The following is a 25,527-nucleotide window of genomic DNA, read 5'->3' on the forward strand; positions in this document are numbered from 1 at the left end:
GTGTGGTCCATTTTGAAGGCCAGGGCCTGTTCTAAGCGCCATGAAAGTTTGGAGTCGCTGAAGCAATTCTTGCGCTGGGAGTGAGACAAACTGTCTCCAGAAGAGTGCGGCCCATCGCTGAGAATTTCAAAACGCGTTTGGGGCTCTGCATCAAAGCAAAAGGAGTCCACTTTGAAACTGGCTGAATATCTGATTAATACGTAAAGTATTGTCGCTGTTATATGCTGTTGTTTTGCTAATTTTCATTTCTTTAATAAATTTACGATACAAAAAACTTGTACGGGTTAATTATTGTCACCCTGTATTTTCGGATAACCCTGATCATCCATTTAGACACGTAACGGTAACATCCTTTTCCGATCAGATCAGATGAATGAGACCGAATACTATGAATTATATTCAACTTTTGGTTCCGAATCCGAAAAGCTGAATATGTTTGAGAATTTAGATTTTTATTTGACCAAGAAGACAAGACAATAGCGACAACGAAAAAAGGAAACAGCCTGGAAAGAAATTCTCCGTGACTCTTCCTTTTAATATCTTATGAAAGGAAGATTCATGGAGAATACTCCAGAGAAAGTAAGCTATCTTGATCTAATAGTAATGTTATTACGTGGTACATACAAATTCAAAAGATAAATGGTCAAACATCACGAAACAGACTGAAAATCTGTACTGAAATTGTCCGTGTCTGAAAGGATAGTTTAAATAGACCTTTACTGATCTCCAGTTTCTTGAAAACAGAGTAGACGAGAAGTCCATTAGTGGCCGAGTGGATAACACTACCGAACACTGGATCATAAGTTTGCGCCTCGCCAACGGGTTGGCCATGTGGCGTTTTTCGGTTTTCTTCACCTTGGTGACACCTAAATAGGGTCTAGTTTACCATAAAAGAGGTCCGCCAAGGGGGAAGTGCCTCCCGGGAGGCAATCCCCTCGACCGATCGCCCATGTGTTGCGTTGCTGTATACGAATAAAACCAAATCAAACATGAGAATTAAAGATTTTGAACTATTTTTTCAATCTTGATATTTTTAAAACTGATTAAGAGCGCCTTTTTTAGCAAATTAATTGTGAATTCTGCCAGACCCACAATGGAGACGGTGGGATGGTAGGAGCGGAGCTCGACTTCTTCGAGAAGTCCATCCATGAAAAAGTTCCTGGGATTGCTCGTCCAGATTCTATCCCGGGTCTCCAGAGCATTACTGATGCCATAACAGCTCCAAACTTTTTATAATTGATATAAAATATATTTTAAATATTAGAATTAAAATGTTTTTCACGGAACAAATTTGAAATGGAATGCCAGCAATATCGATATCTATAGCTTTTCTATTCTAAATACATAGTCCTGCAATATTATATCTCAGTACAAGGGCTACTGATGATAACTTCTCAAAAATGATTATTTTGTATAATACTTTTTACTTTTGAACTATTAATTAATTTGAATATTCCAAAGCAAGTTTACAGAACATCTAAGTAATAATTATTGATTTTGAATTAAACTTTTAAAATTATTTAGCAGGAACATGACTACATTAACTCTGGGCATATTCAGCCATGGCCGGAAAGATCTCTCCTCCTCAGAGACTTTATCTCACAGCTCGTAACTAATTTTTTTCATCTGTATCCATGTAAAGCTGTAAAGAAATTGAGCCGGGAGATTCAAAAGTTCTTTAAAAAAGTTTTAGCAAAAAGTACAATTTTAGTTTAGTTTGGTTTGATGGAATACGGCAACGCAAAATATGAGCGATGCCTAGGATGATGCCTTCGGTATGACTTTCTATAAGAAACTGATCCCTACTTAGGTGTAAGACACGTAAAGAAAATTGAAGAAAACCAGGATATTTCCACGCGTCTAGCCTGTGTTTGCACCTGATCGATGTTGATCAGGTGTTTTAATAAGGGCCAGTTTCCCATAGGAAAGCTCCGGGTGGACTTTCTTTGTAGATCGCCTGTGTGTTGCATTGCTTTATACCATATATGATTTATAGAAAACATCTACAAACACACATTCAGACAAACGTAGATTGTGTAAAATGGTTTTTTCGATATATACATTAAGATTACATGAAGTAAAAGAATATTTCTGTTAGATTATTACATTCTGTTACTTATTTTGAAACTAGAAGGACGTCATTTCAGACTAATTGATTGTTTACAAACAAATATATCTATGATTATACCTGAGAAAATCAACTATAAAAATGCGCTTGTTCAACTGTTCAACTATTGATACTATACATAGGTCCAATTCATTCCTGGGCACTATTTAAAGAACAAATTCATTACGATAAACATGATTATCATGTTTTTCGCTTTAAAAAACCATTATATTGGACACACTACATTTTTCATACAAATTTTTGGGGAAAAATACTCTTCACTGTATAAGATGCATTCTACTTATAGGCTGCATCCTAATTTTCAGATCAATTTTAGGTACAAAAAATGCATCTTATAAGGCCATCTATTCAACTTGTAATTTTTTCATACGGCAATACAGAATTGAATAGATTACAAGTTAGTCAGAATGTAATTAACGAGGGAAAATTAAACTTTTACATTTTTAAAATACAAAATTATAATGGATTAAAAATAATAATAAATTGTAGTTGCTGAATGAGTGTTAAGGTATAGAGCCTCACGTGATTAACGAACGTGCTTTTAGGGTATGAGAACGGAGTGAGAGTTTTAAGATAAATGGGCAAGGTGATAATGTATTGTAATCCCTTGTTTTTAAAGAAATATTTTATATACCATTAAATAAAATTGCTATCGTATAAGTCCACGGTATAAAACAGATGATCTTAGGTATTCCAGATTAGGTATAGATATTCCAGAGGAGAAACATCAAAACAACATATCCATACTGAAAGTTATTTTGTCGGGTCTATGTTAGTATTTATGTTTTTGGATATTTATATATTTGTAAATAATGTTAAAATAAATTATACATATGTAACTTATTTATGACTTTTAAAGGGATCAAACAAGGTAAGATTTCTTCGAAAATCATAGCAATATTCTTCGCAGCCGACATTTATATGCAATAAAAGTTGTAAAGATCTAAGTAGGTCAGAAAAAATTATACTGTATTTTCAATTACGCGCCGACGAAAATCGGAGGCGATTCAAAAAATTTGACCAGTGAGAGTTAGTATATTTTATATCCGTAACAAGATGTCTGCGCCCATATTTTAGCAGACGCAAGTTGGCTTTTGAGAGAAATGGCAACCAAACAAACAGTAATTTGTAATTTTTCGTTACAGTCAATTCTAATCGAGTTCTACAGAGGTTAGTTTATAATAAATATAAATATAAATTTGTGTTGGCATTAATATGAAGATATTATGTTGGTATCAACGATTTAACTATCGTTGATGTCAAATATTATTTCTTTAATGTATGTATCGTGAAGAAATAATATTTATTATGTCATGCTAAACGTGGTCACTGATCACGTTTTTGTTTATACCAATTTTTAAAAATAAATTAAATGATATAAAGCATAGTAATTTTACTTAAGTTAAAAGTAACTTGGAAATGAATCTGATTAAGTAATAGAATTTTGTAAGGTTATGTTAACGAGTTGTTGAAATAAAATATGAAAGTTAAATAATTTATTCAGTGTTCAATTTCAATTTATATTTTTAAGATTTCAATAATGTTTTCTAATTTTTTTGCCGACGACTTTGCCAGTTTTGTTTTTATTGCACGAAAACCTTTTGCACAGCGTTATTATTTTAAATATTATCTATTTCAAATGAAAACACGATCGTGTTCGATTTTCAAATAAATCCATAGGAGCAGAGAAGAACAATATTCAAATGAAATCCACAGGACCTATGCATGCGATACAGTCGATTAATACATATGCATAACTTAACAAAAATATAAACTTTGTGGGACTCTATAAATAAGTTTTGCAGAGGGACTCTTGACGCTTGCTCCGTTACTGGGAAGTACGATAAAATATCTGTAAAAGTACGTGAATGAATAAAAATTATTCAATTAAAAAACATTAAATTAAATTAAGCATAAGAATCGAAAAAATTTACAATTCAAAATTGATTTAATTACAAAGAATACAACGATGTTTACGTCTTACAATGACAATGGAATGGATTTTGCTTTATAATTATGAAGTAAATGTCTTTCGAATTCAATTTAGAAAACAGTAATTTGATCAAAATAAATTATTGCTGCATTACCTCTACTTCTTACTTTCCATCCAGATCATTTATTTGCTCAGAAAGATGCTTCAGACAAAACACATCTATTTTGCATTAATTCTTGTTCGTTTATATAATTTATGTTAAAGATGTTAATTTACGTTATTTATGGTAATGCTAACATAAAACACTTACTTTATTTAGTAGTGTCTGTGGCAAGTACTTTGGAACTACTAGATACAAAATGAACACCTTTCTTAGTTTATAAGATGACTCCTTCAAGATGATCTAAGCAGGGCCGGACTTATTCGTTAGACTTGTTGTGGCTCTAAGCTGTGGTATTCAACAGGCTCTTTCCTCGCCATCAAATAATGATACATGTAAAAATACGAGGATCTGCTCCAGAGAGACTCAACGCAAGGCCCTAAGCTGCAGTTTGTTAGCTTATGTGCAAATATGGCGCTAAATCAGCAGTAACGATGCGATACACTATTTTACATTTATAAAAACAATTTTAATTTTTAAAAATATATAACAATTAAATATTCAAGATAGAAAATTGTGAAAATATTTTCGAATTTTTAATGGAAACTTATTAAATCTTTCACAATATAATTGGACTGCAATTCGAAAAAATTGTAGATCTATAAATTCCCACTGTCGTCCGTCTGTCCGTCCGTCTATTTTAAATCTCGAGAACGGAGTTAGATAGATAAAATCCGAGACCAGATATGGAAACCTTAGGGAGAGAAGGGGCAGGAGGTTCCGATTAACTATACACAAACCTCCGATGCAAACCGGAAATCACGTTGTTTCAATTCAAAACTTTCTCTGAAAGCAGTTAATAGAAGATCAGCACGACTCTATTGTTAACGGAGAAGTATGATGTATAGGGGCAAGCCATTACTAAATTGAAGTGGAGAGCATATATTTTAAATTAAATAAATTAAAAATAGCAGTCCGGCATTGTGAAGACGTCACAATAAATAATTGCTCGTTTTATAATATAAAACCATTCAACGCTTAATTATATTTTTAAAAATTAAATTGAGTCCTGTTTATATTGCATTTTTGTATTAACACAAGAAGACCTAAAAGTTAGTTATATTTTTAAGATTTTCTAATTTTTCAGTTAAAATCATTTATCTCTCATTAATTAAACAATTGATTTTTTATATTAGGAATGGAACCGAGTTTTTTTCAATATTTTAGGCATTCTTAATGGGAAAAATAGAGCTGGGTATGTAATCTATATTATGTTGAAATAAACGCAATCCAATAGTAATTTTTTTTTTATCATATATTAAATAATTAAATCTAAATTTTCACTTGTTAGGATATACTTAAACATGCAAATTTTAACCTCCAATTATACGTTTTAAATGGATGAATACTATTGATACTTCCACATAAACGAGAGACGATGATCATTCCATCACAGTCGAAATACTAAGAAAATATATATTTGATGTATATATATCGTTTCAAAAACAAATGAATTAATTTACAGCAAAAATGACTCATTTTCTGATAATTGGATTAGTAATGCTGTATAAAAGCATTTTGGTTATTGTTATTTTGTGTAATTGTTAGCGAAAAGCTTCATTAAACCAGCCTTGTATTGTCATATAAACTTAAGATATTTCACAATTTTTTGATTTATTATCAATAATTTCTGAAATATATTAACGATTTTTTCAATGAAACCGTTAAAAAATGACTTTTTAAAATTAGAAAATATAATTTTTTAAAATTCTTTTTGGAATAAAATAAATAAATGTTTAATAAGTGAATCAATTTTGCTAAGTCTTAAAGTAACTCATTTCTTATTATTTAATTAATTTTGTGTAAATATTTAATATGAAAACAATTATAACAACATCTATACAATTAAATATAATTAATTGTAATGTAATTAAAACAGTTTTTCATTAAGTACACTAGAATATTATAATGTTAAGGTTGAAAAACATTTTTGTAAAAACATTTTAAACTCTTTTTTAAACCGTTCAATATTAAATAATAGTTTGAAAATTCTCATTTTAATTAATAATAAATTATTAAAAATCAATTAATTTTTGGTAGAAAAATTAAATTTATATTAAGTTGAATTTTTGGCTTTCAAGGGAAATAATTCCAATTTTGTTAAGTGAAAAGAAAGAAAGTGAAATGCTATTTAAGAGTTTATGATTTTATTTATTTCACTTTCTTCACTTTCTTCATACTATTTAAGAGTTTGATTCTATTTATGTAACTGAAACGTGATATAACATCTTTAACAAAGTACGGTGCAACTTAAACGTTTTTTCTCTTCCAGCGGATCATTCTGAAAATTTTCCTTTTTTGTTCAAGCAGTAGTCAAGAGCGAATAATAATCATTAAGTTTAATGTCATTTATTATTGAATAACGTATTGTTATTTGTTTTTCTAATTATTTTCACCTTTAAAGTTGGAATTAGTGTTAAAATTAAAGCATTAGTAACATTCTATCCACACTATGTTGTAAGATATTTAAAGTTTTAACCTGTAAACATTAAAAATAAAATAATATTTTAGTGCTAAAATATAATACATTTGTTTATTTAGCACTTAGCTAAATCTGAAAAAAGAACAATTAGTTTTAAACATAGATTTTGTTTCTATATTCTGTTTTAATTATTAAAGCTTCATTTGACTTGCCTTTGATATAGTTTTATAACTATAAAATATTACACGTGTAAACTACTAAATAAAATATACTTAAAGTCGGTTTTTATGTATCGAATTATCGCATGCGATTTAAAATAAATTAATTTTCAAATATTTTAAATTAATTATTATTTTTGTTTTTAATTACTGGAGTAGCCAGGAATTTAATTTGGTAGAGATAACAAATAAAATTTAAAACTGTTCTTATATTTGATTAACGCAAGCATCGAGACAACTAAAATTTGAGGTTCAATTTCCAAATAATAAAAAAAATTGTATAAAAAATTCACTTTTAATTTTTTATTATTAAAATTATTCTTTACTTGGTGAGGTTTAGAGGCTTCTCTTAGCTTTCCTGTATGTATCCAATAAGAAATAATTGTGTAAAGATGTGATTTTGCCAGATGCTCATTGTTTAAGCAATGAAAACGTGACTAAATTATTTGAAATTTAGTGCTTTTATAATCGACATTAATTATTTTTTATTTATTTTATAACAATTGCAAATATTACGAATATTTTATCCTAATACTTAATTTTTTTTTCTAGGTTTTTATTTAATCTTCAAAAATAATTTACTTTATTAATTTAATTAATTAATTTTCAGACATAAATATTACATCTTAATAAATTAGGATAAATGTAAGTTATTTTTAGACGACGAAATAATTCATTTGATAGTTTTATTGACAATATTAATTGAATGTATAATCAAATTTACGTAATTAATAACGCGTATTTATGATTTTTCCTAATAAAATTTGAATATTTTTAAAAAATATTAATAAATAATAATATCTCATTTCATATTTTCTTACAAAAATAATGATTCTTCTCCGAGTTAAATTTATTTCGGTATCATTTTTGTCATTCATAAGATCAAACTGCATCTCAATTTTTTTCGCATTTTTTTTTTTTTTTTATCTTTTCTTTCGTGTTGGCATATTTGGCTCGACTGAACCAGCCACGTGACCAAGAATCGGGTTACGACAGCTGTTATGACAGGAAGTGGTTTTCCAGCCGCATTTCCGGTGTCGGAATATGTAAGAAAGGCAGACGATTCATTCGAACATAAAAAAACACGTTTTTTTTCTTTTCAACGTCACTTTTTGAAATTTTGATTAATTAAAAAAATAATTTCAAAAAGTAGCTCCATGACTAATCAGTACATTTTTTTTTATTATTATTTATTTTTATTTTTATTTACTTTATTTTTTAAATGAAAGTTTACTCATTTATATTCTGGAAACTATTCACTAGAGAGTGGATTTATTAAAATTATTTATTATTATATATATAAATTTTTTTATATATTGAAGAAATTTAAGTTTTGCTTTTATTTGTTTTTGTTCGAGAAGTGTGTTTATCTTTTATTTAGGTATAGGTTGGATTTAAAGCAGAAGCATTTCCATATTTAGAACTGTGTAGGATGGAATATAAAAAAGTAGAAATTTTGAGTGCGAATAATTCAACTAAAGAATGTAAAAATTGAAATTAAAATTGAATATTATGTAATACGTAAAAATAGAAGGTATAAAGAGTTTACTGACAGATGAAAACTTAATCAAAATGAATAATAGTAAAGATAAAAACTCAAATAAATTTATTGTTTACTGTAATTGTAACTGATCTAATTTATTAGTAAAAAGAACCGTTGATTTATTTTTAGCAAAGCCTGTAAAGCTTTTGAAATAAGGAAGATATCATATTCCTGTTCTAACGTTTAAATTAATGTTGACAAAAGATGCATCACGACAGCTGAAAAAATTATCGAAAGGTAATAATCAAAAATTATTAATTTGTCAGTTTTGTTACTCTAAAGTTGAATACGAGTCGATTTTTAAAGTAATAAATTCTTACAAACATTAAAAATTGACTTTTTCGAACAAACATTTATGTTAAAATAGCGAGAGACTCTAATCTCTTCCCCCATTTTTTAATGATTATTTATTAAATTCAGAAAGAAAATTCATTAAAAATAAAGAATTGTTATAAAAGTTATAGTAAAATATACAGTACAAGGAATTTTTATATATTTTTTTACATTTTCGAATGAAAATATTACAGTTTTTACTTTTAAAAATGAGCTTTGTGTAATGTGTTCATTGAAAATTGTCATAAGAAAATGTAAACTGTAAATTTTCATTTGTTGTATAACCATAAACAAACTTGTAGATATTTGTAAATTCTTATTAGATATATACTTTTGATAATATTTTCCTATTTATTTTTATAAGTCATCGGAACTATTAGATATTTGCAATAATTTAATGAATTTTCAATTTGAAAGTAGGCTTATAATTTACATTTTACAATAAGAAAGCTGGGATGGTGTTACACAATGCAATTTGAAATTAATGTTTTATATCGTAAGTTTTCATATAAATTTTAGTATATTAATTAGAATTATTATATTTTAGTGTTATGTTATGAACATAAACTATGAGCGAGCGTAGCAATGTCTTGGTATTTTGTAGTCAAACTAATACCGGATGTTTAAATCATTCTACCTTTTGTCAGAATAAGAAATCATAAACTGTTTTTCGCATATTTTTCTTTATTTATAAAAATAAAAACTTTATTTATTCTTTATTTTCTCTGCTTTTCTTTATATTACCAAGTTGTTTGACGGACTTACAACTTCCATTTAATTGTAAAAAAATATTGTAATTAATAAAATGAAAATTTCTATTATATTTAATACTCTACACTTTTTTTTTGTTAATTATAAATTAGAGTTATAATTTATACAAACTGCAATTAATATTAATTATTTAATGTAAACATATAGACGATTTAATTACTTTCAGCGTGGTCAATAGCGCTTAAGTATGCATGATAAAAATCAAGTTTTGTTTACATTAAATTTAAAAGCTTTAAAATTTATTGCTTTTATGAAAATCCTTAATTAATGTTAGATCTTATTTCCACTTCTTCATGTGTCATTTTATAAAACAATCGATACAGATTATAGTAATTTAATAACAACACGAGCAACAGAATTACTCAAAATTGTATTAAGAGTTTTTCAATATTCAAATATTAATATTCTGGTGAAATATAATTTGACCATAAAGCTGCTGACATATTTAAGGTATAGCCAAATTGCTATATTAATAAATACGCATGCAACCGACACGCTCACTTACCCGTTAAGATACTGATTCAACAAAGCTTAGCCGAATTACTGACTCAGAAAAATGTTAATTTTAAAGTAGTAATATTTTGTTTATAAAGCGTTTTTAAACTTGTTTAATGTCAAAAATAGACTGGCGAATGTAACAGTAAATTTCAATCTCTGAAAATATTATTTTTTACTCGATTTTTCCATTTTCTCTTACCAAATTTCACGATTTTGGTACCGTTTTACAGAAACGATGTCAATTAAAATGAATTAGAAACGCACTAATTTAAAACTCGCATCATTTTCTTATTCAATTAACTATTACATATTTTTATCTGAAATTTGATATTTTATATCATCCACCCAGTCTAGAAATAGGCAGACATCTTAGAATCAAAGACTAAATTTGAAAAAATAAAAATAAAACAAACACTACGAACCACAATTATGTTTTCAAATAATAATAATAATAATAAAATATATATACTTTTTAGTTCTTTTTTTATTTTTGGCTCTTTCCATTCCGTGGATACTATGAAGGCTTTGTTTTCATACCCATTGCGAGTTCGGCTAAGCCCATAATGGGAGCTACCGGGTGGCCAGGAACCCGAAATATCCGGGACTTACTGCCCATGAAAAATTCTTGGACTTTCCCACAATAGCAAATCTAGAAATATTTAAAGGGAGTGATTTTGTAAGGAAACAATACCTTACAAAATCTTGTAACCTCAGACTTTACCCTCAGAAGGGGTTGTAGTTGCACCCTGTCACCTCCTAAATTCTCCCCTGTTTGCCCGGATTCGGTTCCGGGTCTCCTGAACGACGTCTAGATAGGACGACGCTTTAACCATTTCTGTTATCCGGCCATCAATATATTAATTATTTTTTTAATAATTGTTTATTGCCTATCGTCAGTAACGGATTATCTATCAGGCCTCTAGGCCTGGGCGTAAGGGCGTAAGAGTTTGGGGCTCAAAAATTCAGGGAAAAAAAATTTATGTAGAAACAATTCATAAAAGGAATTAGTTCAAATTAAAAGCTTAGGTAGGAACAAAATTAGACATATCAATTAAGCGGAATTAATATATGAATATATTTTGCGCGAATAGAGCGGTAGTATTAATGACAGGTTTTCAATAGTGCCCTTTGCCTTTCGATATTTGAAAATATGTAAAAATACAATTATTGCAGAATTAAAATTATAAAATTGAATCATTCAGTGCAAAACTGGTACTAGACCTATTAGTTTGAGGAGCGTTCGTACTGTGAGTCTAGGAGCGCCATATTTATAAATGCGCCATTGCCTATTGCATATATTAACTTTATTCTCCCACAGAAAAACTTCATCACCCAGATGATTGCTCTATTTGAGAATCTTTATGTTCCCAGAAATAAAAGTTTGATTCCAAATTGGATCCTAATGATTTTTCGTTAGTATAGTCCAACTGATCATTACCATTACTAGATTTACTAATGGGAAAAATTGAGTCATATACGATCATATTGCCTCACAGTATGATAATTACTTTCAAGAAAAATTCTGTATAATCATTTTATGCAGTTTTGATTATATTCTGAATTAAATGTAGTTATATTTTACAATATATTTTCTCAATTGATTCAAGTCGGTACTTCATGGAAATTATTTATTTTAGAAGACAGCAAACAATTTTCTTTAAGAATTTTATAAATATTTCTAAAATTAATTCTTTGTGTTTACAAGTTTTTAAAATATTTACCTTCGTTTTGTATTACTAATTTACAAATTGCGTCTTACATTTGAAAACTGAAGGTTTAGTTACAATAACTCAGTTATTATTCATAAATAAATTATTGGTTTTAAAACAAAAATATTTTTGTTTATAAAACTTCTTATAAATTGTTTACGGTCAAAATTACACTAGAAGATTTAAAAGTTATCAAATAAATGTTATCAATAATCCTATATATACATTGATATTTTGTAGCATTAATTTGTTGAATTAAAAAAAAAAAATTAGTTTTACAATTTAAGTCTATATAATAATATGGATTTAAAAGATTTATAATGCATATATAATAACAATATATTATTAATTATTACATCGCTATCAGATAAAAAATTATGTAAAAATTGTAATTTTGAGATTGTAATTTCCATTGTAAAATTTTGAGATTTTCCGATACAAGTTCTTTTATATAAGAAAATGTAGTAAAGTATTTGTAATATCATTTGTGTGAAGATTCAGACTTTTTTCTGAGTTTTTTTCTACATTCAAAAATCTAAATTTTGCTGTATTTTTTACGACGTTACACTTATTTACGAATCTCTTATATTGTCATTTACATTAACGATAGGAAACAAATATCCCAATTTTATTATCAGTTATAAAAGCAGCAATAATAGATATCGCGAGTTTAAATTCTTTTACTTAATATTTTTGTTATTGAGAAAGAGCATTAGAAAGATTTAGCTGCATCATTAAAATCCATTGAAACCAAAAGCAGAACCTTGGAAACCATGAGGATTCTCTAGAAGAATAATTTTACTTCAGTTTTCTGAACATATTAAATTGAATTACTTACCGAAACTATAGTAATTATTAATAATTGGTTGTATAGTAGTGTTAATCTGAATTTGAAATGGGATTAACATAAAATTGGTTTCATCCGAAAAATTGGTTTCGATTTCCTGTACAGAAAATAGAGAAATTTTTCTTTTTCGCATGGTTTGCTTGTTTTCCCTAATGATTCGTGCTCACCAGTGGTCGTGTGGATAAAACCACTGAACACTAATAGTTGGTCGTGGGTTCACGCCTGACTAACGGGCCAGCGCTGGCCACGTGGAGTTTTCTGAATTTACTTCACATGTTTAACACCTACATAGGGGACAGTTTTTCATTGAAAATCCTTCCGGATGGCACCTTTCCTCTTGAGAGATCACCTAAGCGTTGTTTGTCTTATTCCGTCAATCCAATCCCTAATGATTCAAAAGAAATCGAACAACAAAAAGCTAAATTTCTAGAGGAAATTATTAAAATTTGTCACATCCAATCTTAATCTGAAATATTTCTTTTAAGTTTTAAATTACAGAATAGTTTTTATTAGAAGTCTCGATTCGATTCCATTGATCTTCATTTATAATAATTATTTAGGTTTTAACAAAAAAAATATAATTATATTGTTATGTCCATTTTATAATGTTCATTAACTTAATTTAAAAAACTGTAAAATTAATTTTTATGTCTATATAATAATGTAGACTAATATTAATTTTAGACATGGTTTACGAATGACTACGTAAAATATTTTAAACTTATCTTAAGTAAATAATTATATATTGACTCATTGATGCATATATATATAGGCTGTAATGAGTCAATATAGACTTGTACCACTTGTATGTAAAGTGTCATTCTGTAAAATATTTTTATACATTAAAATCGAGGCAAAAACGAAAAATAAAAATTAATTCACTTTTTTAAAAATGATTTTTGATTTTTTAGTTATAAACTATTTAGTTAGTTTAGTTAGAAAAAATAATTCAAACGTTGTTTGTTAAATAAAAATGGTTGACACAACGTATTAAAATGTGAATTAACATCTGTTTATTAGGCAATAGAGTGACTAACATATAAACAAATTACTAACTGTCTGTGGTAAACGGTATCTTAACAATAATCCTACTTCCGACATATTTCAATATTTGAAAAGAAACGCTTTGCATAAAGTGTTATGATTTTCAGTTTTACAATGGTGTAAAGTGTAATAAAAGACTTATTCTCTATATAACTCAATGGCGGGATGGCCGAGGAAATCGGTCTACCGCTCTGGGGAAGCCGGGATCGAATCTCGATGAGCCAGTTGAAGAATTTTTAACGGTAATGAGTCCCAGATATTTTGGACACAGTCCCTCACCACCTGGTCTAACCAGATAATGTGCTTACTTCTACTTTTGATTTGTCTTTTAACTTAATTATGATTTTCAGGTTATGTTCGTTTAACTTCATTAAAGTAGGATTAACCGAATTAACTTCTATAATAATACGACCAGAAACATTTTTCTCTAGAAGAAACATTTTAATTTCTGGAATAAATGTGAAATACATTATAAACATATTAAAGATTTTAAATCTTTAATATGTTTATAATGTTTTGAAATATTTAAAAATTTAATTAGAAAAGCAAGTTAATTTTTGAAATTAATAAAATGCAATTAGTTTTTTCGCGCGCGTTAAAAATAATTTTGATAATATAGTTATTAAAATAATATTTTTTTCAAGGTAATTTCTTATTAAAACATTTAGGTTAAAGATCAGTCACGAAAGAATAAAGAAGTAAATAAATAATATGTAGTAAAACACTTCAATTCTAATTTACAGGAAATATCAACCTCATATAGACTTTATTTATTCTAATAGAGCCTTTTTTCAATAGTCTCTATTTATAAAAATCCTACGAAGGGTAGAAAGTATTCGGTTTCCTTTGATTATTCCTTGCATAAATGTTCATTAAATTGAAAATAAAGTGAATCGATGAAAACGAAAGAAGGAAAAAAAATCGATATGTTTATGGAAAGGTTCGGTTGCGTTAGAGTGATTCGATCCTATCTCCCCTAAATCTATTTAGAATAGCTCTTCAGAGTCACAAGAGTCCCATTAGATATGGTACAAAGAACATATTTTGGCAATGCACTCATTGAAGCATCTTTTGTATCAACGTTGTAGTTACTTTTAGATCCCATTTGTAAAATCAACATGAGTAGGATGACTTTTTTTTAAAAATTCATCTGACCAAATATGACTGGGAGTAGCGTAGGTACTTCAATGTGACAGGAGACGTGCGACAGTTTAAGTGTAACTCATTAATTTTTAACACAAACCATGATGTTGTGCATTAACCTATTAAGTTTATCCTTATCTGTTTAAAAATCTCGGAATTAATACTCTTGCAGTTTAGGCGTTGAAATGATGTGTGAGTAAAGCTATTAATAATGCGTGTCGGTTAATTTCGGTATGTAGTTTTATAACTTACATTTTGACAATGGATGAAATTAGTTGAAACGCCGTATTCTCGAAATATATCGAAACACGAGTAAAAAATATCACTTCTATGGACAAAGAAATAAAAAAAAATTAGAAGGACGAAGACGTTATAAAGACGAAGATCATCTGCAATCTATGAGTAATTGTGATTAATGCGAGATTGAAGAACGTACATTAAATAAATTTTATGTACTTCCTGAAGTCTGACGTTAAAAACACCGAAACATAAGTTAGTCTTCCTGTAAAAAATAAAAAAATTAAAGAAAATAAACTTTTTAATGCATTCTTCAGATGTAATCTCTCTCCTCATTTGTCTAAAAATATTCCATAATTTGATTATTTGGTTATGGCGAAGAATAATATCTAAAGTGCGTCACTAACAAAACATCCGGAGAGACACGTGTTGGACGCGCGTCAAAGATATCATGCTTCATGATGGTCGATTATTCTTTTTCTGACTTCATTTACCAAGTTGAGGCAAGAAGAAAGCTGGAGCCAATTAGTAATGAATCTATCAGAATACCTATAAATATATATAATAATTTAAATTAAATAAAAATAAGATTTCTATTAATAGACAGCTTAATAATTCAGTGAAAATTACTTGAAAATAAATTAATAAATCATTATTAAAATGAAAACTGATAAATATACTTTATTCTATTTATAAAAATCATTCCGTATTAATTTTGTTTTTATTATTTTATAAATAATAAATTTGTAAGAAGAAAAAGAGAAATTTTAAAGGCGAAATATATTACTGTTTTTTAAATTTATTTTATACGAAAAAATTCTAATAAATGGGGAAAATTCTATGTATTAAATTCGATTATATAATTTTAGTATATGATATAATGAAAGTAAGAAATATAAGATGTATGGGCTAATATTAAACAGATAAATTCATGTGAGTGCCTTACAAAGTTAGCTGTAACATCCAGGTTTTATACAACTGCTACAAATTTAAAGTTAATTATGAAGTTCATTTAATGTTAATGCGTTGAAATTAAAAAAAAAAAAAAAAAACATATTTTTATGTATTGAAAAATATAAAAACGAAATTAATAAATCCTAATAAATTCGAGTTAAGAAAACTTGTGCATCTACTCGATATTTTCTTTAATAGATCCAGACGAATCAGTGTCAAATGCAGTTCAGTGGTTGAGAATTTTTCCCACGAAAGAATTACATATAAAAGGTGTGGAGAGGAAACGAGAGAGGAGGAGGAAAACCTTCTTCCTGCCACCAACACGTGCGTTGCACGTGGGTTCTTATAACATGTGGCTGCTTTGGGCAAGAAAGTATTCTGTATCATCCAGATATTCATTTCAGTCTATTAGCTTTTTTTCTCCTGAAAATGCAGTAAATGGTAATATTAAGCCTGATTAAAATTCAATCTACATTAAAATAATTTAATTCAATCAAGAATCTTCCTAAAAATTATCTGTTGAAGAAATAATTAAAAACTTTGTGATATTCAAATATTTTATAAGTTTTAACAATACAAAGGAGCTCATTAATGTAAATCTTTACCTGAGAAATTAATACGCCAAGGCAATTATCACGTAACGTATACTAATTTCAGCTTTGATATACTTTATCATTAAAGTTATGAAAGTGAATATTGCTTTAGTTTCTTTGTTCATTCAAAGCTTATCATAGGCGTACTTAACTTTGAGTTTTTATATATATATGTATAATTTATGACTTTAGGAAATAACTAAACTATCAACGCATCAATAAACTTTATTTTCATAAAAAAAGAAAGCCCTTAATGTTTACTTATAATTTGATGAAATTTGGAGCAAAGATCGTCTCCTTATCAAGAATTTATATATATATATATATATATATATATATATTAATAAGAAAACTCTTCGAATCCTTTATCTAGTTTTATGTCTTGTATTAATTGTTGCTACGAGCTTAGTTACAAAGTAATATATAAATTTATTTATAAAATAAATGATTCAATAAGTTTAAATTTGTTTCAGAATATTCAATATTCTGTTTCATATTATAATCTTTATAGCTACTTTTAAAAATTATTCTGCAATAATTAAATTATAGTTAAATATTTTAATGGATAAAATACATATTTTTAAATTTAACAATTTTATTTTAATTTTTGTAATTCTGTGTAATTTTTAAGTGAAAAAATAGTAAAAATTGATATGTAAATTTTTGATTTTCTTATAATTTTAATTATTATTTATTTTTAATTGTTTTCATCAATATTTATATATCTAAGTATTAATTAGAATGAACTTGGAGAAATTTAATGTCGTTCATCAGTAATAAGTGAAAAAAATAAAAAAATTTTAATTGAATTGAACATAAAATAAGGAATTTTAAACTAAAATAAAGAATAAAAGAAAAATTCAGGAGATTCCTCTCAATCTCACACTGGCGCCTGAAAGGTGCCTGCAACCCTCCTGTATCTGAATCAGGTGATATTAGTGTATAAGACGATTGGACAGAGCTAAAGAAAAAAAGGAAAGAGCGCAGCCACTACAGGCGATATGAAAGGCGGCTATGTCGATAAACAAACCATCTGGAACGCTTTGTTGAAGCCTTCTCTATTGTTGGTTGCCGGAGAGGTTGAGAGAGCGTTTTTATCTCCTTGTCATAACGAACCCCAATTATGGAGTCTGCCACTGTCATAGGTTTAGATAGAAATGTCAAGTGGGTCCTTTACAGCTCTATCATTGGACAAACAAACAGAAAGAACACAATATATAGTAATTGTAATCAATATACTGGGGAAAAAAATGATTATCTAGAGACCACTTTTCTTTTGAAAGAGCGTAAATAGGCTATGCGGTTGCTACTATATTTGAGATTTACAATAGGATATAATGGGACAGTTATTTTGAGACGTTCTCCTTCTATAAAATGGCAATAAATGTTGATATAAAATATATCTTTAAGCCTATTTTGATCATTTAGTATTTCGCCAAAGAGTTTAAATTCTTTAAAAGTATACAGTTATCAATATCTACTGTTGAGTCGCAAATAATTCGAAATCTATTGTGTTTTTTCTGTTCGTGTATTTTTATATATTTAGTATCAAGCATGCAATGTCTTTCTATATAAAGAAAGCTCTCTAAATATCTGAAAAATAAAATAGAAGACGGAGTCCTACTTAAAAAATAGAAACTATAAGTATTTTATATAATAGAAAGTAGGACTCCATCCTACTTTCTATTATATAGGTCCGGATTAAATATAGTCCGGTCCTACTTTATATAATGGAATCTTAGTAGATCTATTTAAAAACTCTTCTTAGTATTTGTAGAGAATAAAAGAATAAAAAATAGTATCAATTAATATTTTGCTTTTATTTTATTTTAATAACACTATATTATTAAATAAACGTTTAAGCGCAATGATAAGATAATTATTAATGATCTGGAAACCATTAAATTATAATTAATAATTGGATTTTTTTACTAATTTTTGAAATATTATTTTGATTAGAATGGCCTTGAAAGAGGAAACTTTGTCTTAGTAAAATGCATTTTATTTTTATAACGGATGGTCACGGTGAATAAATAAGAATAAAATTGTTAAAAGACAAGGGGAATACCTCTAGTATTTCATTTACCCTTCCGTGATTTACAAGTTCCGGAGAAAGTCCAACCGATACAGACGGAGAGTGTAGGTTTTTGTTGCGTCACATCCGGATGATCTGGCACGCGCCGTTCACGTGACTATTATAATGAGTTTCCAAGTTTGCCTTTTGATTATCTTTTACAGAAACAAATCAAAATTTTACAAACCATCATTCTAAATATTTGAGTAAATATTTATAAAATTTACTTTTTCGTCCATACAAAAATGTAAAATTCGTATATATTGTATTTGATTTTGGAGGGTTCAACGCAGACTTTTGATGATTTCTGGATTACAATGTACCACCCGCTTGAAACTAATTACATCTCCCATTCAAATTTATACTGTAGCAACACGGGATTAACTCCATTGAAGAATATGGTAGTTATGATATAGAATCCCGATCTTTTCCACGTATCCGATTACAACCGGCGTTCGTCTGCATACAAATTGCGAGCAAAATCCGTAAAAATATATCTCCCATATGGTAGATTCTGATTTCTATGTCTTTTACGTCCCATTAAACTTAGCTATCGGGCTTTTTAACTGTTGTAGAAATTTACCAGACGTTATACCTTTACTAACTCTCTTGGCAACGTTAATCAGCACACGGTGCTTCAGCGGGTACAAGTTTCGCTTACAGCTTTGAAATGTTTGTTTTTACGTCGTCACCAGATGTGGAACATCTGGGTCAGATGACCTTTACTATGTCAGTTCGTGTTTTGTCTATTTTCGTGAACTAATACGATATTATAATTCGATCATAACACTGCGAGTGTCTACTGTAAGTCGGCCATCTTGCCGTCTTCAGAAAGCGTCTTCTACTCCGCACCATTGATTTTCGTACGGGAACCGCGCGAATTTTAAGAAATTTTTAACTTTTACTCCAAGGATTTTTATGTATGATTTTTTGAATAATTTTGCTTTATTCTGATGTCGACTTGACAATTCTCACCGGTTAAACCAGCTGATGACATACGAAAGACATAGCGTTGCACCTCCTGGCAAAGATCTGTCGACAGACTTTCGAACGCATGCGCTCAGCCACGTGTCGGCTCGTGACAGAGTTTGACTGTTGAAATCTTTCATTCCACTGAAATTTGATGAAACAAAAAAAAAAAAAAAAAAAAAAAAAAAATTAAATAAAAAAAGAGAAAAATTTTAATTGTAATTTAAATTTTCTTTAATTTCTTCATTTTGAATTATACAATAACAACTTAAAATTTAAATTTTTTATTCATATTTTTCGAATATTTTATATGTTTACAGTTTAATTTTCAAAATAAATAGGGAGGGGGAATTATATTAAATTCAACATATTTCAAAAATATAATCTGTTAAAACTTAATTTAATTTTAAATATACTTGTTACATAAATAATAAAAAAATAATTACTATTTATTACATACAGACACGTTACAGAGATAATTCGAAAAATATCCTCATAATAAGAAAATTAATGTATAATTTTTAAGCTAAAACACGAATTTAAAATTATAATAACGCATATTTTACATTTATATAGTAAAATAAGCTAACGTAAATAAAAAAATCCTATAAGACCAGGTTTGTATATATTAAAGATACGCAGAGAATCGTCATTCTTTGAAAGGAGAAAGGAAAAAAAAAAATTATATTCAAATCCAGATGGAGTTTATTTTTATCAAACATTCAATTTGAGGGAATTATAACATCGTCATCTCTCTTCTGACCCAGCTTCCGAGGTTGTGACCTTTGCTCTCGTAACACTGGTAGCCTTCCGGTGCCCCACTTGTTGCCCTCTCCTCTTCCCCTGATAGAATGGAGGGGAGGGATATAGTTTAAAAAAAAAAAAAAAAAAAAAAGAGCATCGTTGATTAATTCGGGTGCTGAGGACCACTTGGGTCCGCTACCAGAGTAACACGAACCCATCTAAACGTTGAGGACTTCTATTTTTGCAGTAGTCGGATCGTGTCTTGACAAGGCAACACTCCGTTATGCCTCGAGCCTTCCTCATCACTAATCGAAGGTATTTTCATGTACATGGAAATGGAAAAGGTAACGTTTGATTACTAATTTATCAAATTTAAATGAATTATTAATCGTTAAATATTTTAACAATAATTTATTTTTTAACATTTTTCTTATTTTTTTTTACATTTTAATTCGTTATTAACTTTCCGTTTTAATATTAAATTAATTAAAAATAATTATCGTTATATAAATGTTAAGTTTTAATAAATTGTAACTTATATAAATAGTGTAATTGGTTTCTTAATACGAATTTATCTTTAGAGTTAATTATAATTATCGATAGTATTAAATAATCGTTCATTTATATTTGAGATCGTTATCAAAATTTACGTAAAGAGTCGTAAATAAACGGAGAAATTATCGTATAAGTCAGGATCGAACGTATAAAAATTATATATTAATATAATTTTTTTAATGTCGGATCCTTAATTATTTAATATTTAATTTTAGTTATTAAATATTTTAATGATAAATTCGTAATTTAAGAAATTGTTCTGTATGATAAGTCTGATTAGAAACTCCTATCGAATATTAATTTTAAAAATATTATTTAATGTTTCAGTTAATTTATTTTATTGCGTTAAAATATTTTAAATATTAATTTTATTTTTATTATAAGTTAAATATGAAATTAATAAACATTGATCGAGTTTAAAGTTCTTTCTTTCAATCTCGCTCACAAAATTATGTAATTTATACATTTTTCGTGGCATAATTCCATCTTCCAATATAAAAATTTAAAGATTTTTCTTAAAATTTAATAAGAATTTTCGTAGAAAAGACTTTTTATTGATAAAATAGGTAATGCCACAGACAAGAAGCCCCCGATAAACAATATAACATTCCTTTACAATCACATAAAAACAGTAGTTTTATCACTAACTATATATTTTCGAATTCATTTAAAAGCTGTAATGTATTCAAAATTAACTATAATTTGACAAAAGTGATAAGCGGTTGCGAATTCACAACTTATAAAATATTGAAAGGATAGCCTTATATAATGCTTAAAGTATGCAAATACGCACGAATTTAAACGAGATTTATTTGAAATGTTGGTGATATTCCAGAAAGAACTTTGCATGCAATTGATTAAGTATATTTTCTATAAAATATTGACAGAAAAATATTAATAGAAAGAATAGAAATGAAATATACAACGAAGGAAGATGACAGATAAAGTTTGGAAGGTTTCTTAAGCAAATCGAACTTTAAACGGCACACGGCAAAACCTGTCATCATTGAAAGATGACAGTAGGCGTACGGTATCGAAAATCTGTTTGTAGAGCATTAACTCATGAGATGTCAAGTGGTCAACTTTGGCACGTGCCTGTGAGTTGATGTTTCATTCGAGTTTACTATACAAACAGCATTGAGAGAAGGTGCCACTTGAATAGATTGTGTACACTGTCGCTCTTGTATCTGATAAAGATGGATTTATTTGTATATCTTCTCTGAGCGTGCACTCGTTTGAGTGGCTATTAGCGATGGAATTCTCACTTGATTGGCTGCTTGGAAAAATTTGTTTGAATATTTTTTAAGTATCGAATATATTACATTGATGACCTTTTATAAATATATTTTCTTTTAATTATCCTTTATCATTTTCTTAAAATCCAAAATAGTTTTAGCTGTTCTTGATAATATTTAAAATCTTTTATATTTTACGTGAATAATTATGAAAATTACTTATTTACTTGATCTTTGCTGATCTTGAGTACTTAATTATGCAAAAATATTTATATAAAGTCTCGGAAAATACAGATAAAACTAGCGAATTTAATTTGTTTTAAAAATTATAATAAAGTTTAATTATTCTTTCGATTTTTATAAGCAATTAAATAAAACTTTTATCATTTTTAATGTATTTGTCTGTCTGATTTGAGTCTTCTGTATTTTAAAAATATATATATTATATAAAAATACACATAAAACATCAAATTCTTTATTGGACACAACTTTTAATATTTAAAAAAGCTTTATTAACTACAAAATAAATTTAATTTAAACGTTTTAAAATTATTTTAAAGAACTTATTAAAATAATTGCTAATAAAATAGATTGTTATTTATTAAGATTATATCTGAAAGATTGCAATTAATTGAATTTATTCACAGATGACAAAAATACCGGCATCACTGAAAAATGTGATTGGACACACGAGTCACCAATTAACGACTCAATTAAAATGCCAGAAATTCCTCCAAAGTCCTCCGAAACAGAGGTTTTAACTATGAAAGTCCAAGCCTTGAAGCCAGAAAATCCATCGAGTCCGGAAAGAGACGTCTACACAGCAGAGGGTCTAGAATCCTACATAATGCCGAAGCCTTCCAGTCCTCAGTCGTCAGCTAGTCTAGATTTCACAGAATGGCCTCAACAGATTATAACGGTCCAAAATGCTTACGTACCTATACTGTCTCAATATTTAGGAATAGATATGAGAATACCGGATGCGTATCCAACTTCTAATATTCGAAGCGCGGAAAATCACGTATGCCCGGAATGTGGTAAGAGGTATAGCACTTCTAGTAATCTAGCTCGTCATCGCCAGACACACCGTAGTGTAACAGATAAGAAAGCCCGAAAATGCCCTCATTGCGATAAGGTCTATGTTTCCACACCCGCTTATAGCATGCATGTTAGAACTCATAGTCAAGGATGCCAGTGTCCTTATTGCGGTAAGGCATTCAGTCGTCCCTGGCTTTTACAAGGGCATATTCGTACACATACGGGAGAGAAGCCCTTTAAATGCCACATTTGTAGCAAAGCATTTGCAGATAAATCTAATCTAAGGGCTCATATCCAAACCCATTCCACCAGTAAGCCTTATATTTGCCAAAGATGTGGAAAGGCTTTCGCTCTTAAAAGCTACTTATATAAACACGAGGAATCCTCTTGTATGAGAATAAATCGTTTGAATCGACATTCAGATTTAAGCCTGAAATAATATCATTCCGATGATGATAATGATTATTATTATTATTGTTTTGTGGTCCAATCGTGAAACGGTTATCGTAATCTAAATTAAATCATCAATATGACGATTAATATTTTGACATCGAAAAATGATCTTCTGAAATCAAAATAATTGGCTTGTTTAAATTAAAATTTGTTAGAAATTAATATAAATAATGACCTTATAAAATATTTTATAATATTTAATTTTATAATTTATAATTAATATTTATAACGCAATTAAGTATTTTATAATCAAAACATACTTTTATATCAATGGGCCTTTAAACAAATACAGTTTAGTATTTTAATAATTTAAACGACTCGAAAAAGGCCTATTTAAAGATGTTCTACTTCAAATTACTTTAAAAAAATTAACATTTTATTGTTTATTTTTCTTTTTTTTTATCCATAATTTTTCTAGAAATATGTTTAAAAAAAGTAAACAAAAGAATGACAATTTTGACAACGATTCATTTACAGAATAAATTTTATACAGTTTTAATTTCTGTTCCTTCCAATTTCTGTTGAGATTTCTGAATAAAATTCCTTTTTTTGTGTCAGAAATAATCTATGTATAATTATTAAAACATTAGCTAAAGCTAATGTTATTTTACCAAGTGCCGTCATACTAAAATGACATTCCTTTAGGTATCTAATCTAAAAATAAAAGCTATTTTAAGAAATTTATTCTGATGATCCGTGCCAAATGCTTCATTTGTCCTTACAGCATTCCTAACAATTACAATTATATATAATGTATAAGAAAATAATAAAAAAAAAACAAAAAATATTTTTATCATCTGTTGTATATAACCAAAGTTATTTATCTTTTGTATTTTTATACTCTAAAATTGTAGTAAAACGGCCCAAAGGGCAGCTAATTGTTTAAAAGAACCTAATATTGAAGAATTCGTTTTATTTATTATATTTATTCTTCCAACTTATTTATATAATTCAATACATAAGTTTGTATTTGTGAATAAAAATATTTCAATTTTTAATATTGTTGTTTTTATTCTTTATTTATTTAGAATGATTTTTTTAACGTTATTATTTTAAAATTATACAGTCGAACCTGCAATAACGGACACCTGTAAATGGCGGCCATTTTTCTCGGGAACGTCGAACAAAATTTCATACAAAATAACTTCCAAACAATAGCAAATTTTTTATGTTCCCGTCATTGGCCGCCGTTTACAGGTTTGACCGAATTTGTATGAATCTTTAACGTATTATTTGCTTTATTTAAAATTTACTCTTTAAATAGACGTTGGTCTTATAACGATTTTAAATACTAAATTTCGTCGTATTCAGATACTTTATTAATTAAAGACTTTACAGAAATTGCAGAATTACTTAGGTCTTACTATGTATTTAAAACGAAAATTTTATATAAAGTATTATTAAATTTATATAAATTTACCTTATGGAAAGCTTAAATAGCTCGATTTTATCATCTTAAACGTGAAATTGAAAGAAATTTTTGATAAATATAATTTTGTTAAGAAGCATAAAATAGTAGATTATAAATTTCATTTCAATAAACAAAACAATAAATTTCCTTACATGCAATTTAAAATTGTAATACCGAAACATATTTTTGTATTGAAATCCCGAAATTTCACGAAATTTTACGTGCTTAGAAATTAAATTAAAATTATGTACAGAGATTTATACACAGAACTTCTTACGTACAGAAATTTGTGAAGATAATCTATGTACACGAACAAGTTAGTTATTAATAAAAACTTAATGAATTGCATAATATATTGTAGTATCAAATCATCGACAACAAGTAATAGTACAGTAATAATAATAACATATAATTTAATGGAAATTGTATATTGAGTGATGAGACAAATTTAATTATATAATTATCACAATTTAAGAAAGTTTATATTTATAAAAATTTCGAATGACATTCCTGAT

The 25,527-nt window shown here is 27.8% G+C and overlaps 1 protein-coding gene across 1 annotated transcript; it reads left to right on the forward strand.

Moving 5' to 3' along the window:
- The first annotated feature begins 20,197 nt into the window (after positions 1–20,197).
- Positions 20,198–24,584, forward strand: LOC136970457 (zinc finger protein SNAI2-like). The gene is made up of 2 exons (XM_067264894.1): positions 20,198–20,664; positions 22,758–24,584. Exons 1-2 carry the CDS (start codon positions 20,604–20,606, stop codon positions 23,585–23,587), a joined length of 891 nt encoding a protein of 296 aa, XP_067120995.1. The 5' UTR covers positions 20,198–20,603; the 3' UTR covers positions 23,588–24,584.
- The last annotated feature ends 943 nt before the right edge of the window (positions 24,585–25,527 follow it).

This window comes from Centruroides vittatus, unplaced genomic scaffold (genome assembly GCF_030686945.1).
Source record: "Centruroides vittatus isolate TY-2023 unplaced genomic scaffold, ASM3068694v2 contig_199, whole genome shotgun sequence".
Taxonomy (NCBI): Eukaryota; Metazoa; Arthropoda; class Arachnida; order Scorpiones; family Buthidae; genus Centruroides; species Centruroides vittatus.

Bases quoted from the DNA above. Each gene is read 5' to 3' on its own strand.
- LOC136970457 (XM_067264894.1), top strand. From the start codon at position 20,604: ATGCCTCGAGCCTTCCTCATCACTAATCGAAGGTATTTTCATGTACAT. The intron at 20,665-22,757 runs GTAACGTTTGAT...ATTTATTCACAG, and splicing joins TGTACATGGAAATGGAAAAG to ATGACAAAAATACCGGCATC.